This window comes from Empidonax traillii, unplaced genomic scaffold, assembly GCF_003031625.1.
Source record: "Empidonax traillii isolate 1590-97213 ecotype Southwest subspecies unplaced genomic scaffold, ASM303162v1 scaffold38:size1800464, whole genome shotgun sequence".
Taxonomy (NCBI): domain Eukaryota; kingdom Metazoa; phylum Chordata; class Aves; order Passeriformes; family Tyrannidae; genus Empidonax; species Empidonax traillii.
Window position 1 is genome coordinate 326,462 of NW_020955231.1, and position 17,865 is coordinate 344,326.

Below are 17,865 nucleotides of genomic sequence, written 5' to 3' on the forward strand. Positions count from 1 at the left end.
CAATGGTAGTGGTAACTTACATGTCCATGCAGATCTGTGTTTAGCAGCATCAGAGCACAGGTGAGGGTGTGGGCTCCATCTGCAGCACAAGCACAGGACAGGAATTAGAGCCCCCAGCTCAGCCCTGCAGCTGGTGCTCCAGACCCTTGGCATCTCAGGCAGGGCATGGGGGTTCTGAGCCTCCAAAATAGGCCTGAGCCCCCTCCTCCTGCCCTGGGCATAAGGAGCACACAGCAGTCAGTGTAGTGATGACAGCACGAGGGCAAGTAGGTAGGAGGCCACTGAATTAAAGTTAGCTCCAAACCTGAGCATACAAATTCCCTTCCAACCTTGCAGCCCCTACAGCCAGGCAGTGATGTTGTAGCTAATCCTGCAGAGCTCCTAGAATGGCAAGATAGGACCAGCACAGCCCTCTGCCAGCCAGGCAGCCCAAACCTCACTTGTCCCAGAGCCAGCCCAGAGCAGACCCAGCAAGTGAACATACATAGGAGAGGTGCAAAGATGTGAAATGGTACAAAGTGTGTGTCTGTGCTGCCCAAGCATCAGGTGCATGGGTTTTCTCACTTGGATATTCCCTGAGCTGAGAGTCTGAGAGATGAGAGTTGGTGAGGAAGGCCATCTCTTGCTTCTTGTGCTAATCTGCTCAAGGTCAGAAGTAAGGATGAGTTGAGTCCTAATTATGCATCATCCAACTAAAGCAGGCTTAAAAAAATAAAAATTTAAGCAACTGTCATATGAGGGAAATGACATCTCCGTAACCAGGGCTATCTTCTGAGGTGTCAGTATAGGCTCTCAGTCTGCTTTCTAATTTCAGTTTGAGCACCTTGACTGAGCTGACAAACATACAGACTCCCTTGAAACACACACACACAAACACACAGACATGCACAGTTTCTTACCTTCTGAAGGGATGGCATTGGGATTACACTCATAATAGCGCTGAGAAAAATGAGCCAGCACTCGCTCTCGCTCTTGCGTCTCTCCCATCAAGGCCAGCTCTTTTAGAAAGGACCTGAAAAAGCAGCAACAGTGTTGGTCACACATGAAGCCCACCAGCAGTTTCTTCAACCCACCTTGTGCAGGAATGGAGCCGTGCTTTCTGGTTTGGAGACCCCCTCTGTGTGCTGGATGAAGCCCCACTGTTTCACATCTCTCCCTCCCAACCCACTGCGGGACTCTCCTCCAAGCCCACAGCACCATGTCCTGCTGGTACATTGCAGAGACCTACAGCCAGACCTAGGAGCTACACAGGGAAAGGAGGTGGGGGTAACAATAGAAGGATTCGAGTTCAAGACCTGGAAAGCCAGGCCTAGGTGAACCTGACTGTCATCCAACTGCACTGAGAATTGAATTAAGACCAGGGATGCTCTTTCTTGATTGTGTGGCTGAGAGATCACCTTGGGAATCACCCTCTCCTATTTAAGAGGTAAGAGGATCTCCAGGTAGGAAATCATGGGTTCTGCCTTCTCCTGCAGATCTCTGTGTGGTCGCAGAGCTGCAGAGGGCACAGTATGTTGGGACCCCACTCTAGTGGCCACCACAAACATGCACACACACACGCACACACACACGCAGCTCTGACCTGAGAGCCTGGTCCAGGCTCATCCCTGTGAACACGAAGAACTTCAGATATTCCCCTGCCACCATCCTGCTGAACTCATTGCTGAAATAGAAAAGGGGGAGGGTAAGAGTGGGATTGCCCAACTGCGGGGACAGCCAAAGGCACACAGGAGTTGAGTGGATTCTAGGAGGCTGGGAACTCCCCAGGGTTACAGGAGGTGTGCTGAGGACAGACACACCCCACACTCCCATGAAACTCAGAGAAGTCACCCACAAATCCAATGGGAACACTGGGCATAGAAGAAAAAATGGAGAAACTAGAGCTTGAACAGCCCACAAGAGGTCAGCTAGTCACCCCCCTACCCCAACCCCCTACTGAAGCATCCAAGATGCAGTCATGATAGGAAGGTACCAAAATCTGGATGTCTCTTAGGTTTTAAGACCTTTAGAGGTAACACCTGGTGCAGATGTAGCAGTCATGGGGAGTGGGCTGTGCCACTCTGGCACCCAGCAAGGGCAGCAGCTGTGGGTGCACTGCAGGTGCAGGTGAGATTCTTGCAGAATGGAACGTTCCTTGCTAATACCCACACGTACTTCTTCCCCAAGTGGCGAGCCACATCTGCTTTTTTAAAGCCATCCAGGTTGTAGAGCCTCTTGGCCAGGCGTTTGGCGGCCTCCAGGTCAGCCTTGTGCCCATTGGAAAGGGTGTCTGTGCTGCCCAGGACCAGATGCTCCACGCTGTCCATCTCCGACTCCGAATCTGAAACCAGCTGGCTCTGGGGGTGGTCACTGCAATGGGAAAGGGCACTCCACGTTAGCCTGTCTACAGATCCTCTGCTTGTTCAGTTTCTCAGGAAATGCAGGTTCCTCACCCTGCTTTGGAGACTAGCTACTCACTGCTGGGACCCAGGATGAACAACAGCGGTCAGACACTCCAAGATCGGGGCTGGGAGATAAGAGAAGGTTTGGGGATGCAGCTGGAGGGGAGGTGGGATGATGGATAAGCTCCATTGACAGATGACAAGATCAAGGCACCCAAATCCACATCCAAACTGGATGTAGAGGGAAAGTATAACTGCTTCAAAGTCCCCCACTCAGCCTGTGAAACTGTATGTGTGGGCTCAGGTTCTGCCAAGCTCAGCTGTAGTGGAGACTTGGAGCAGAAACATGTGCACATCACATGCTGTCCTACAGATCCACACTCATTTTTTAATCTGGACAAACTCCTCGTGCTGCTCTCAAGCGCAGTTTCTACCCGAGACAAGACAACTGTAATTTCTTCGTTCATCTTTTCCCACCCACTCACTTCAAAGCACTACACAGACAGCAAAGCTGAGGCAGAGCATGAAGAAGGAAAACCCCCCTGGCCTCCCAGCTCACAGTGGAGTGCACTGTCTTCTCCAGGCTGCCCATCAGCTCTCAGCCCACCATGCCTTAAATGGCCATGTTAGGAGACACTCTTGGCTTGGCCCCCGAAGCAATCTGACTCAGCTGTGCAGAAGTTATCCCAACTAAAAGCTGGTTGAATCTAATCAACAAGGAACGTTAAGCAACTCTGACCTCGCCCAAATTTTCTGGCAGCCCTTGCAATGTTCCAGTCTGATTTATTTTTAAAAGTCCCTAATTGAGTTTTAAGAGGCCTGCTCTCCTGAGCCAATTACCCAGGCCAGTCTCCTTGAGGCTCCGTTTCAAGAAGGACGAGCCTCCCTTCTGCTCAGTTCTGCCCGCCCCAGGGGAGGCCTCCGCACCATTGACAGGTGTGTCAGTGTCCTGGGGGGCTCCCCCAGCCAGTGTGCAGCAGGGGAAGCTGCTCTGCACTCAAACCCGTAGTTCAGGCACTTCCCTGGCAAAAGGAGCTCCAACAAGCTCTGCAAGTCCTTGGGGAGATGCACTTTGCTCAGACCACCACTGAGCTCAGCAGTGCTGATTACAGTAAGACCTGGATGGGTGCCCCAATTGCACCTCCAGAGCAAGAGGCTGCTCAGTCACCCTCTGAAGATCTTTTAATTCTTCTCAACCACCGTCACTAAAACTACTGATATGCTTTTGGACCCCACCTGTCCTGCCTGAAAGTTGTCCTCCCTCACATGGCTGGTTTCTGAAGCCCCCAGGGACAAACCTAGAGCTCTGAGTCTCCCCCCGCCATGACCTCCCTTCCCAATCTGTGGTCCTCAGTTTTTCTATCTCCTACCTAGTGCTTAGCATCCAGGCATGGGGCCACTTACAAAGTCTGTCTTGTCCTTCAAAACCTTTATGCCCCTGCAGGCTTCCAACCTGTGACAGCAATTCTTGCCTTGCTTCCTGTAATGGGCACGCAGTGATCTCAAGGCTTGGGTCTCAAAGTAGCTCTACCAGCAGGATCTGCTGTTCCCTCCCTCACCAAGTGCCCATACTGATTTGGGGTTTTACATCATAAAACATAACCTTGCTCTCAGGATGTAGCACAACCCAACCATGCCATGAAATAGGTTTTCTTCCATCACTCAAGCCACTCTCACGCTGTTAAATATGGACAATCAGCCTCAATAGACTCAGAGTGCCTCTCTTGTGGCACCTGTCTGTCACCACTCAGTGCCCCAGCTGGCTTGGAGAATGTGCAGCTTAACAGACACAAAACCAAGAGGCCAATCCTTAAGCAAGTGGAGAGCAAAGCAAGAGACATGTCCACGTCTGAGGCAGCTGAGATGATGCTAATTTTCTTGCAAATGAGCTAATGTCTCAGGGTGGTTTTTTTAGTGTACTCTTGCAAAGTGACATTTTAGTTTGGCTTGAAGAAACACTGAGATAATAGTTTTTACATTAGGTACACACTTAAGGAACAAAGATCAAATCTGGTATTGCGCAAGTATCCTCAGTGTGCCTGAAATAAGTCATGCCCGAGCAGACCCAGTGCTGGCTCATCCCTCTACCCGCTGCCACCACTCACGTCATCATGAGCACAGGTCCCCCTGTCACCTCAGAGGTGTTTGCTAGAGAGCCCAAGTCCCCAGCACCTGCGTCAGCCACAGTGAGGCATTTCTGGGGGTCTCTGCAAGGAAGGCACATGGTCCAGATGAGGGCTCGCTCTGGGACAGAGGCTCTACACTGACCATCTCCCACACCGGCTCAGCAGAAAGACCACATTGTGATTCCAGCCCTGGGGAGCTGCTGCAGGACCATGGTCCTGCTCAGGGTCAACATACCACACACACTCCTCCTCCCAGGCTTCTTCAGGGCCCAAATATTCCTTTCAGGGCCAAACACTTCTTTCTTTCCTGGAGCTGGATCATCACCTCACCCCAATACTCCTCCTCTGGCCAACATATCGGAGCCCAGCAGCACAGATCACCGCATATTCCCTGGCTGCAATGCACTGTGTCACTGCAGGACTCCTGATATCCTCTCTACCTTGACACCATCAACTAAACTCATGCAGCACCATGTGGCTGCCAGCAACCAGGAGCAAATCTTCTCTCCTCGATGTGGAGCTCCTGGCTGCCAGCAGGGATGCATCTGCATGGTAGAACTCTTCCCACACTGTACCTGCATGGTGGGACCCTCCCCGCACCAACAATCTGTCCCCAGGAGCTGGAGAGAAGAGACTCCCTGGGAACAGGCTGAGACCAGTAGCCATCGGTTTCAGCTGGGGGGTGCTCAGCTGAGCTCCTGGGCTGTCCAGGTCCTGTCTGACACATTTCCAGATGAGACACCTGCTGTAGGAAGCTCAAGACCTTCAACCACTATCCAAATGTCTCTTGCTCCCCACATGAGGCTGGTTTCATCTTGCACCATGAAGGGACATGGCAAGGAGCCTGGTGCGAGCCCACAAGAGACACATGCACAGGGCAGAGCAGCACTCTGCTCTCAATTCCCAAAGCCCCACGTGCATGGCTAATTGCCCAATGCCTCCGCCAAGTGAACCCAGCCTGCCTAATGTTGCTGCTAAGAATGTACCAGACCGGATCTTTGGCTGAGCTAAATAAACGCAGCTCCCTCCATCGGTCTCAGTGGAGCGACTTTGATTTATGACAGCCAAGATCTGGGCTGGTTCATTCCTCGCAGAATTGAAGTTAGGGCTGGGAGGACACTTGAAGGTCAGCCAGGCCAGCCTCTAACCACAGGCAGGGCTGATGCTGCTTTCTGGCAGCTGTTGAGTCCAACATGGTCCTCAAATCACCCAGCCACAGCAGTATCCACCAGCATTACTGTTGACAGATCCAGGTAGAACTGAACTTTGGGCAGCTGTGCCCCTCCTCAGTCCTGTTTCTCTGCAGACATCCAGAACCTCCCCTGCAGCACCAGCCCTCTCTGGAGATGTCAACTGCTCCTGCAGAGTACAGAGGCTGACACTGCAACCCACCAAACAATTTCTGGAGCTAGTTGAGAGCCTTAAAATCCAGTTACTCACCTGCTGGGTGGAGGGCTATCTTCTCCTTCAGAGACACAGATGCCATGGGGTCAGCACAGGAAAACCTGGGTCTCTCAGACTTTTGGGCCAAGCCCAGCCTAGGGGCTCTGAGTCAGATCTGAAAACTTGAATTAACACCTGACACATGGGGCTGCATCCCACAGGTATGTGCTGCTGCTCATACCTCTGCAGGCAGACTGCCACCCCTGGGATCCATTGCCCCCATCCTCTATGCCATGGAGGGCTGATGTGTCCTCTGTCCTGGCTCCTGCTGGTCTTCATGGCTCAACATTGGGGAAAATCCCCCCCAGGCTTGTGCTTCATTTCTTGCTGTGCCAGTGCTTGTGGAGAGACCTCTTCATTCTGTTCTCTAGACTTATCCCCCTCCTGTGATCCCCAGCCCACCCCATACCTTCCTTCCCCAATCTCCATGCTTTCCTCATTGCCCTCCTTCCTCTGCTCAGCTCTCACCCTCAGCCTCCCGCGTGAATCCACCCCAAACTGGGCACAGCCCTTCAGTGCACCATCTCACCAGTCTGCCCAGTGCCACCAGGGAGCTCAGGCCAGATGACAGACCTGCGCTGGCCCCGGGTGGGGCACCGGCTCCCCGACCGCTGCAGTAACAAAAGGGACCTTATAAAGAACAGCAGCGGAGCCGTCTGGCAGGCCCCGCGCTCCAGCACTCGCCAGCGGCCGCGGTCTGGCAGGGACGCAGCTCTCTGAGTGCCGGCGCATCCTCGGCCCGGGGCAGCCCCAGCCCCGCGGGCTCCCCGCTCCTCCCCCGCAGCCGCAGCTCCAGGGCCGAGCTCTCCCTCTAGCGAGGCTCGGGGAGTGCTGCCCCTCGCCGTGCTGCCTGGCCCTTTTCCCCAGGCGGTTTGCAGCCCCGTCTTTGATGCTTGCTCTCCTGCCTGCCCTTCCTCCTGTCCCACAGCAGGCGTGCCCCGATGAGGTCCCGGCAGAGCCTGTCCCGCTCGGGGGCCGTGTCACGTCCCCTCCCTCCTTGAGTACCCCTCAGGGTCTGGCACGGGCCAAGGCTGGCTCCAGAGGAGTGGGATGGAAGTTGGGCAGCTGGATTTCAGGGGGCTTGCACCCGCATAGAGGTGCAGTTTGCCCATTTACATCCCTCTGGGGCTGATGCCCCAGAGCACGCATCGCCTTGTCTGTGGGCCGACAGCCCCGGCTGCCCGTGCACAGAACTGGGCAAGCCAGGTGATCTTCTGAGCCTGCACCCGGCAGCTTGGCCAAGTCTTGCAATTTGGACCTGCAATTGCAGAAGTCTGGCTGCCACCACAGAAGCGACTTCCTGCAGTCCCCAGGGCTGCCCCAGCTCCCACCCTGCTCCCGCCCCGACATTTCTCCAGCACTGCATCTGTCCCTGGCCAGCCTCACCTGTCCGGAGGGACCTCCCAGCCCTGAGGGGGCTATGCCTCCACACATGCTCTGCGGGTCAATGTCATAGCCACAGGAACAGACTGCTTTAACAGCAGCCCTCTGCTCAGCCCTGCCCAAAAAGGGGTGATAAACTACTCACAGAGCCTCTGCCCCACGCTGGGGTGTGCCCACCGCTGTGGGTTGTCCTGCCGGGGGCGGGTGGGGAGTGTTCAGCCATTGCTCCATCCTTTTCAATCTAGCCTGCTGCAGTAGGTGCATGCATCCCAGCACCCAGGGAGGCATCTCTGGGTCTGCACTTAGACGCACTTTCCACATACAAGGTCAAGATAAAAGCATGGTCTCAGATTACTGTGTGCTGAGGGACACCAGAGCCTTGGTGTGAGCAACAAGGCTGCATGAACCAAGGCCACTGGCTGCAGGGGACACCGCACATCCCCAGCAATGCAGGGGCATCACTGACTTGGCCATCCCTGACACCAAGAGAGGTAAAAAGTCACAGGATGCAGGGCCATCTCCAGCCCAGACCCCATCCCCAAGCATTGCAACAATTAACACCAAAGATTCTGGGAGCGCAAGGAGGACAACTGCAGGGCAGCACAGGCCCAGACCCACTGGTGTTCATCACCAGTCACCACATCACTCATACCACAGCCCTGCAGCCTGAGGTCACCTCTGCCAACCCTGAGACTGATAGACAGTGTAAAGCAGAGTCTCCACTGCAGAGTCCCCCTGCCCGGGGTCCCATCTGCACTGGTGGCAGTCAGTCTGTACTGCTTGTGACCCTGCAGTGACCCTGGGCAGTGGCAAATGCCTTGCTCTGGCCCTGCTGGCACAGGTAATGTTGCATTACAATGGCTGCAGAGGTTCCTTAGTTTTCCTCAGCAATTTCCATTAACTACCCTTTAGCTGGAGCATTACAAGGACACCCTCTGCTCGAAAAGATCAGCCTTGCCAGGCATCAAGATCTCCTGGTTCCAGCTCATGAGAACCTTTGAGCAGTCAGCACAGACATTTCTCCCTCAAACTAAGTGGGAAGCTTCAACTTTGTGGTCAGCTTCACTCAGAGTCTAGAAAGTTGATGGCACCAGTGATGTGGAAGAGGAAACTTCTTAGACCTCTCCCTTCCCAGAAAGCCCTATATCCTGAGTAATGACCCTGCAGATGATGGGCTGTCTCAGCCCCTGGGGCCACATGCCTTCCCAGCCTAGTTCCTGTTCCCAGTCCCAATCTCCACTCACTTCCAGTGCACAAGATGGCAGATACCAACCACACCAGCCTCTCTCCCCATTACCTGTGGGGACTGTGAGGGAAGGCTCACTCCATGCCAGGGAGCATAGAGCTGAGCCCTGTTCTCCCACTTCATTTCTCATCATTGTTCCTGCAGCCTCTAGTGGAGCCAGGGCACTGGCTCAGCTGCTGCAGGGCAGCATGGTGGGTCTGAACATCACCTGTAGCCCAGGAGATTGGCAAGAAACAGGGTCTGAACTAGACAAAATGAAGAGCTATGCAGGGACTTACTGATAACCAAGGAAATTGTTTCTAAATGGGGAAAGATAGTTGCCTGGGACTCTGTAGGCATGTGTAACAGAAGTGAGGTTGGAGCTTATGGTACAATGGGAAGCCCAAGCCTCAGAGTCCCCAGGCCAGGGAGCACAGAGGGCTGCAGCTGGGTTTCCCCTGCGTTCCCCTGCCACTAAAGGTTGTCCTGCTGGAACAGGAGAAGACAAGAGGCTCAGGAAAGGCGGGCTCAGAAAAGATATAGGGCAGCTTGGGGGATACAAAATACCCCTCCATAGCCTGTGCCCAGCACTGCTCTGAAGCCTAAGCTAGGAGAAAAACACAGTGCTGCAGTGTCCTCAGCACTGCCAGCATGCTCTGTGCTCCACTGACTATAAACCAGTGAGGAATAACCTCTGTTAAGCCACTTCATTGTCATCCCTGATGCCATATGTGTCTTTGCACCCTCACATCTCCCCATCCCCTGTGGCACTGCTGCTGTGGTACAAAGGCATCCCATGGACAGCATGTCAGATACTGTCCTCTCAGTTTCTCCAGGGTACTGTGTTTCAGTCCCTTGCCTTGGCAGAGAAATAGGAAGCCAATTCTTCCTGCAGAGAGCACTGACCGTGGCTGGATACTCCCACCCGTCGCTGCCTTGTATCTCCCAGAAATGACCAGTTTTACAGCACAAACCTAAGCCTACAAGGATGGCACAGACTGTGACAAGAAGTGACATCAGTTTAGTGTGGAAAAGACCAAAGCCTAAGCCTAGAAAGTAGATGAGGGATTCAGGATGCTCTGGCATTGCACAAAAGGTCACTGGGCAGAGAGACCTTGCAGGGAGGCAATGAAAACAGGAAGGTCAGCACTGGCATGAATGAGACACCAGGTACTCCAATAGCCACCAACTCTGCAGCTAAACCACTGGACCAGATCCAACATCCAAACCAGACCTGTCCACACTCCAGGTGAGTGTGGAAAAGATGCAGCCTATCAAACTGCCACATCACAGGTGCCTCAGCACAAGACTTTGCCAGAAGAGGGAGGAGTGCAGGAAGGTGTGTCAGCCTGGACATGGACTCACATAGGGACAGGTTGGAAGTAGTGGGGCTGAGCTCCCCCAGCCCACTCGACCAGAGATCTCCCCAGGCACGGGGCAGCCATCCTGAGCCCAGCTGCACGCAAGCTTGCAGCAATGTACAGGGAGCCTCTGGTGGGCTGTGCTCATCTCTGCCCTACATCTCCCAATATGAACAAGGCTGAGGAGGTTCAGGAGGCCAGGACAATAGCTCAAGAAACAAGAGGCTGCTACTCAGATGGCAAGGGACACAGCCCCCAGCAGGGAGAGGCTGTTGAGTTTCTACTGGCAGTTAACTTCTGACTGGCCTCTCCCCAAAGCCACCATGGATGGTGGACTGTCCTGCAATGGAAACCACCACAGGATTGAGGTCCTGGGACTCCCTGCTTGCTTGCCTGGAGGAAACCTCACAGCCCTCTAGCACCTGAAAAGCTGGCAAAAATGAAGAAGGAGTTGTGCTCCCAATCAACATGCCTACCACAGCACCATGGTGATCACTGGCTTGATCAGCCACTGCCCAGAAAATCCAGCACACACAGTCCTGACACTTCTCCAACAACACAGGTTAGACTCTGGCTGCAAAACAGACCTCAGCATTAGGTTTCACATCAGGTCTTGGTGGTCCAGCTGGACAGCAAGCAATTTTGGTCACTCACCTCGTGTTGGAGGCCAAGGGAGTACCAAAGCTGTCCACTGAGTGGCAAGGGCTGTGCCAAGCACCCTTCCGTCTTCTCCCCCGCTCCTCCTCCCTCTCTGTCCAGGGGGCATCTGTGGCTGAACTGGTCCCAGAGTCTGGCTCCAAATGAGCCAGAGGAGCAAAGTTCTCCTCAATCAGCTTGGCGCTGTCTCGGATTTGTCCCTGTATTTCTGGGGTGAGGGTCGGGAGGTCAAAAGTAAAAAAGGTCCCATGGGTGCGGGCTGGGGAGGAAAGGATATCAATGGAGTCCAGACTGGTGTAAGATGTGCCTTTGGCTCGATGGGACTCCATGATGGTCTCAAAATGCTTGCTGAAAGAGTCCATGCCATCCTTGGAGAGGCTGTGCCCTAGGAAGGGCACTGGAGACTTGAGCATACCCTGTGTGTCTCGATCCATGATCCTAAAGGGAAAGAAAGTGAGAAGAACTGATCATTGAGGAGCAAGGGATCAAAGCCCTGAAACAAAAGCCCACATGCTGCTCCAGAAGGAAACTGAGGAGGGCAGAAATCTCTTCTGAACATCTGTAGACCACCAAGGAAATGCCTCGCCTGCCCAAGACATCATGGGAAGAGGGACTGGGCTGGCCTCCCTCCAGACATATGCTTCTCCTTTAATGCACCACAGACTTTTGTTCCTTTAGTGGCTCATCCTCATAAGAAGCTTATGAGATGGCTACTGCTCCCAATCACTTGGCTTGAGCTTAGATCCAATAAAGGGCTCAAGTACCAGAAGCAGGATGTGGTTCAGCTCCATTTCCAACCAAATCTGGAAGTGGCTGAACTTCTCATGAGCCTTCAGAGCTTCCACCACCCAGAAGGCTCCTCCTGAAGCTGCTCAGCACAGTGTGACACCTTCTCCATGAACACTGCACTGTGGTCACTGAGTACCTTGCTCAGATTACGACCAACACCCATCTGCAAGGTCTGCTGCTGGTTCCAGGAGATGTCTTGGACCCATCATAAGGTGATGTTGAGTCCCAGGAGACATCTGGGACTAAGCACAAAGTGATACTGAGCCCCAGGTTTCCCCAGGCACTACAGAGGGAGCCTCACACCCATTTCTGGGGTTCGGGATCTGAATTGGCCCATGTCCTAGATGCCAGGCCTGGTCTTGGCTCATCATCTTGTCAGCCCCACAGAAAGGCCAAGCCTCTCTCCAATGCTGCTCTGGGTCCTGCCCAACACAGGATTTTCCAAAGCCTGGAGCCCTGAGTGTTTTGTCCTGTAAATGAGGTGAAGTGCAGCCTGCCCACCCACCTGAGCACGTGACAACAGGGACATTTCCAACCCAAGGAACATCAATGCTTCAGCTGTACAAGCACAAACACAGCCCTAAAAGCCTACTTTACTCATAAGCCGCTATCATTATATTAAAGCAGCGGAAAAGCACTTGTTATGCCACTCTCTCCTCTGATTAAAGGAGAGGAACTGCTCCAGCCTGTCATAACATTCGTTATGAACAAACAGCTTCGTACAGAGGGCTCAGAAGATGTGTTGCTGTTACACACACCGAATGATTTTCATTCATTAGCCTTCACATGCTGCTCAAAAATCTCACCCTGATTACTTCAGCAGGCCAAGAGCTGGCAGCTTGACTCCCCCAGAGTGCCAGCTGGCTTCAAGAGGAGTGCAGCAAAGCCAGACACAGGTAAGCAAGGCTGGGTGCAGGCTTATCTCGCCCATCCACCAGCATTTCCGTGGCTGTGCAGCACCACTTGATGCTCTTACCATTCCTGTAGAAGCCCCAGGAGCAGCCACCTCTGAGACGGCTTTCTGGCAGGACAAGGCAGAAGAGACCTCTTTAACATCCACAGACCTGTTTTACGGATGTGAATGTGCATTCACCACCTCCCACACCCAGCTGCATGCTACTAAACCAAGCTAATGCTGCTGGCTGTTCTGCACCCCAAATCCATAAAGAGGGTGACTGGGCTGTGCCGGGGAAGACAGTGCCAGCAGACAGAAGGAACCTTGTTCCCAGGAGAGGGAGCTGGGCTCATTCTTGTGATCAAGTATATTGCCACCAAGCCACAGAAAAACCACAGCTGGTTTTGTCCACATCATCCAAGCTCTGGAAGCAATCTTTCCACCTTGAAATATCAAGCACAAAGCCATTCAGCTCCAGAAGGATCTAGTCACAGCAGCATACGTGCAATGCTGCCTGCTCAGACCTAGATGCTTCATCAGCCCCTGCTGTTCTGCCCAGTCCCTCCACGCTCTGCTCTGGTCCCCAGGAAGGGCCAGTACGCTGACACCAAGCCAGACAAACACAGCTGGGATGAGGAGAGGAAAGAAGGAGATTAACAAGCTGTAATTGAGCATCTGTGCAAGGGTGACAGGCAGTGGGAAATAAAATAGGTTTCCAGCCATGAGCTGGTGCGGGAGGAGCAGTGAGCCTTCCTTAGAAGAGGGCCAGGCAGATACAGAGGGGAAGTGAATGCTGGGAGCTGATGGTTCTACTGCTTTGCATGTAAGTGCCAAAGCCAGCAGCACCTCAGGGAAAGGTTTGCATACGGGGACCACAGGGATTTGAGCAACCGGGTTTCTCCAATTGCATCTGATAGCTGATGGAGGGGAAGGGGCTCACTCTGCCCTCCCCGTCTGGTGCTGCAGAGCTGTGCTGTCCCTGGCAGGGGGAAGAAGAGGGGAAAAATCTCTCCTCTGGCCCTCAGTGTTTTTCACTCTCTGCCAAATGCTCCTGTGACCCTCCAGACTGCTGACTGTCCCCACTATGCTCCACTCCTCCAGCCTGCACAGGCACAGCAGGGACTGTGTGGGGATCTTAGCTCAGTTCAAAGAAGGTACAGCACCATCATCAGCTCCTTGCTTTATTCCTCTCAGAGAAAAGCTCATGTACAGACCAGCCTCAGCATCTCCTTGCACTCCCCGCAGGCTCCTTTACACTTCTCCAGCGTGGCAGCAGCCTGCTCTTAGGGTTCAGTGTCCTAACTCTGACCCACACTCAGGCGCAGGTACTGACCACAGGCACTGCAGTCTCTCCCTGAGTGTCCACACTCCCCTCACATATCCATGCTGTCATACTGTCTTCAGTCCTTCCCCAAGAGCTGCAGGCACCTCTCCTGCTCATTGGCAGGTGCCTGCCAGCATCACCCCAAGCATCCCCCCTCCAGACTAAGCCCATGGGATGCAGGAGCATCACCCTGATCAGTGACTCTGTGGTGAGTTTGGACTCTGAGACAGAGGCTCAGCATCAGCAAAACACATCAGAGTGGCTACTGAGGCAGGTTAAGCATATACTTAAACATTTGATGAAACTGAGGCCATAACCATTTTTTAATCCTCAACAAGGCTTGCCCTGCAGCTCTTTTTTTGCCACTAAGCAGTGAGCACAAAGGCTCTGGAAAGGTTCCCCAAGTAGCAGATCTAAGGGCTTTCCTGGGGAAAGCTGCTCTACTTGCAGGGAGAAAAAGCATCACTGCTTCCCATCAGCCCTCTGTGCTCTCAGGAGACTGGGGCATCCTGTAGCAAAGCCTCTTCTCTCTTATCAGCCCAAGGCACCCACACTGTGGGCCAAGCCAGGTTCTTCCTACAGCTTAGCCAGTATGTCTGGTGATGCTCAGGGAGGAAGGGAATTGAGCCTGCTCTCACTGACAGGTCTTGGCTCTCTGGGACTAATGGGAATAAAGACAGTAAAGGCTTAAACTAGTCATTAGAGTCAGTAGATCTGACTCTAAATATATTCAGAGAGCAGATTTGCTGGAAGAAGACACCATTTTTTCCATTGCTTTTCACGCCTTGTTTGATTTGGTGTTGGATTATTTTTGCTATTAGCATGCTTTCTTATTTTGGGAAGGTAAACCACCAAAGGAGACTCTGACCTTTGGTCAGAATACTAAATACAACAAGGTAGTACCAAGCCAAAGTTCCCCTTGCAGAGGGTGCTAAGCACTTAGAGCTAGACAGTCAAATGGATGTACATATCTAGAAGCTGAAAATTAGCATTCAAAGGTGCTTCAATAATTTTGTAAGGTTGGCCCTTCCCAGCTACCAAGACAGGCTTGAAGTTCAGCAGCTCTTGCAGCAGCAGAATGGTGCCAGGTCCTGGGAGTCGGGGGGGCTCCTTCACTCCCCCAACTTCACTGCTCCTGTGAGCAAGCAAAGCAGAAAGCTTGAAGCAGAAAACATCAATATTGGTGACTGGTAAACAGGGATGAGGACTGCAGCTGCAGAGCTCAAAACAGTGTGTAAGCAAAAATCCAGGGCTGTGATGCAGGGACTGAACAAGCTCACAATTTGAGCCTCATAATTTTCAATACACTGCCCACAGGGTCTGCACCTACCAGGGGAATATTCACTGGGCTGCAGAGCAAAAACACCCCACTGGTCTACAAAGAAGCCGTGCAAAATGAACATGACATCACTATATACAGATTGGTAATTACATCAGGACCACTATCTTTTAGGAGCAACAATGCATATAAGGACATATCCAAGCTTTCAGCACTGCCTGGGGAGTTGCAGTAGGGTGCCTCAGAGGACAAAAAGCAGGTCTAGGTTTACAGCTCATACAACTCGTAGTAGTCTAGTACATATTTGGAAAAAAATACCACTATGCAAGATAATTGTGACAGCAATTTGAAGAACTTGCTTGCAGTGGTAATAACTTTATATCTTACTCAAAACATCATTTGGAAAAAAAAGTGCATTAACAATGGCTTATTTTCAGCTTTTCTCTAGAACTCAAATGTTTTGAGGACAGGGCAGATGGCAGGAAGAGATATATCTGTCCCCTCCAACAGAGATGCAAAGGCTGGACAAACTGACAGGAACCTAGCTGCCCTTGGGATGTACTCCTTCCCTCCTGGTCAACCAAGCACCTTCATTTTTTTCCTTCCCAGTGCAGCAGCACCACTGAGGGTTATATTTTCTTTTTTTTTCCTCATGGCAACATCAAAACCTCCCTTTTCCTTTTCTTCTACCTATATGCCCCCTACCTACCTTTTGCACAGCTGGGTGAGTGCATACCGCCATGCGGCATCCCAAGCATCACCCTGGTTTTGTGCTTCCTAGATGAAACTTCTCCCCACTCCCACGGAGCACTTGCCGATGATGCTGAGCCTCCTCACCTCACTCAAGACTCTTTGACAATACATGTCAGGAGATGACCTTGGCTGCCGCTGCCTGCACAGGCATCTCCTACTCCCAGCCAGGGTCTTTCCCCTCCAGGTGTCTTTCCCACACAGTGCTCTGGAGCAGGTATCCACCTGATGATGCCCATCATTTCTCATGGTCAAACCACCACTCCAGAGGAAAGTCCATGGGCAAAGGGCCACTTCTCACAGGTCCTGATTGCCTGGCAGTGGGTAGACAGCAGCTTGGAGCACACTTGCTGCCCAGGGGCAGGCAACTGAATGATAACCTTGGTATCACCCACTCCATCAGCCTCCCAGCACAGGGTATTTTGCCACACATGTGAAAAATCATATAAAAGGCAAAAAAAGGCTATTTGCATCCAAATGTATCCCCTACTCTTTTCCAAACATGGCAAATACTTACTGAGGCCAACAAATGGGACTGCTCCTGCCACTGAAGCACAGTCATATGCGAAGAGTAGGGTAGTCCAGCAGCACCTGCCAGTCCAGAGCAGCTGCAGGACCTGTGCTCAAGGTACCCTGACACCATCACCCCAACACCTGGCAGCACTGGGGCAGAATGTAATTAACCTGTCAAGACTCGTGGTGGGAAGCCTTGACTCAGCCAGGCAACCTCAGCTGCAAGGGCTCACCCAGGAGTGAGCCTAGTGCCCAGGGCTGGATCACCTGTGCTGCCTTACTCTTTCCATAGGGCAGTAAGGGCCCCCTCTCAGTCCCAGCCCCAGCCCCAGCTCCAGTCCCAGTGGTGAAATCCAGGAATCCCATCTCACCCCCCCACACAGCTTGCATGGAGCTAATGGGATTTTTGTGTGAGACACTTTTTGGCAGAGCCCATTTTGCCATGTAGGATATAATAAGGAGGGTAAGCAGAACTTTTTGCCCTCATGCACGGAGCCTCACCTTTCCCTGTTCTCCCTCTTCATTGCCGCGAACACCTCATTGTCCTCGTCCACGTCCCTGTCCCGCAGCCCATCCTTCAAGCAGCCAGTGCCTGGGGTGGGAGGCTCCTCTGGTGTGCTGTTCCTTCTGCCTGGAGTGCCCCCAAAGCTTGGGTTGCTCTCACTGTCCTTCTGGCTCTCAATTGCTGAATCCACCTCTTCCTTCTCGGCCAGGATGTCATCGATGTTGGTTTCACGATAGCACCTCAGTGGAACAGTGTCCAAGTCTGTCTCGGAGTACTTCACTGTCCTCCTTATAATCCCAGTCTCACAGGAGCCAGGCTTCTGGCTGCCCAGAGGAGACACTTCTATCTCCACTTCCACATGGCTCAGACTGTGCTCAGGTACTGACACTGGTGGCTTGGCAGGCAGTGGGGAGACAGGCTTCTGGGGAGACTCAGCCAAGGGAGTGGAGTCTGGGGCAGAAGAGCCTGCAAGGAAGGCCCAAGCATTCAGAGCCACGGGAGGTGCACTGGAGAGCTCTGAGGAGCCACTCCTGCAGCATCACATAGAAAAGCTCATGTGCCGTTCATGACACGTCACAGAATTATTAAGGTTGGAAAAGACCTCCAAGATCATCAAGTCCAACCTTTGATCCTCCTGCCAACATCAAAACGTCCCAACTTTTTTGGCATGTCAACTAAACCACAGCACTAAGTGCCATCTCCAATCATTTCTTGAACACCTTCAGGGATGGTGACTCCACTATGTGATGCGCACTGGGGAACAGTGATGGGGAGGCAGAAGGAAAAAGAGTGTGAGAGGTAGAGACAGGCTGCTGTCAGGGCTAGTGCATCCACAGCCAGCCTTTAGCCCCCATCTGAACCCAAAAGCCCTTCTACAGAAGCAGCCACGGGCTCTTTGCATGGCCACAGGGGACTCTGCAGGGAGGTTGGTGTGTGCAGGATCTGGCCTCAGAAGGACACAGACCGGCCAGTCTTGGGGGAGACTTGGCTTTCTGGTGGGTGCTGAGAAGCCCCCTGGGATGGGTAGCCCCAGGGAGACTCCTGGCAGCAATACAGACTTGCAAAGGAGGGGTGGGTGCAGCCAACTTCTTACCTGTCTTTGGGGCATCTGAGGAGCCATAGAAGAATTCCCACTTGGCCTTGGCAATGCGCTGGGCATGGGCCGAGCTCTGCCGGGGGTACAGCCAAGCGTTGCCCTGCAGAGGGAAGAGAGATGAGTGGGCAATGGATCCCC

General features: G+C 53.0%; 1 protein-coding gene across 3 annotated transcripts in view; it reads right to left on the reverse strand.

Annotated features, from left to right (window-relative positions):
- Positions 1–17,865, reverse strand: part of PSD (pleckstrin and Sec7 domain containing) — a 47,273-nt gene that overhangs the window by 16,490 nt on the left and 12,918 nt on the right. Inside the window, exons 4-10 of one of the 3 annotated variants that reach the window (XM_027878059.1) lie at positions 17,725–17,827; positions 16,628–17,096; positions 10,574–11,014; positions 2,155–2,349; positions 1,583–1,663; positions 900–1,012; positions 21–79 (exon numbers count right to left, since the gene is read on the reverse strand). In XM_027878059.1, coding sequence (XP_027733860.1) covers positions 21–79; positions 900–1,012; positions 1,583–1,663; positions 2,155–2,349; positions 10,574–11,014; positions 16,628–17,096; positions 17,725–17,827 — 1,461 coding nt within the window. Of the gene's footprint in view, positions 1–20; positions 80–899; positions 1,013–1,582; positions 1,664–2,148; positions 2,350–10,573; positions 11,015–16,627; positions 17,097–17,724; positions 17,828–17,865 lie in introns of all 3 variants that reach the window. The other 2 variants (XM_027878057.1, XM_027878060.1) reach the window with 2 other exon arrangements.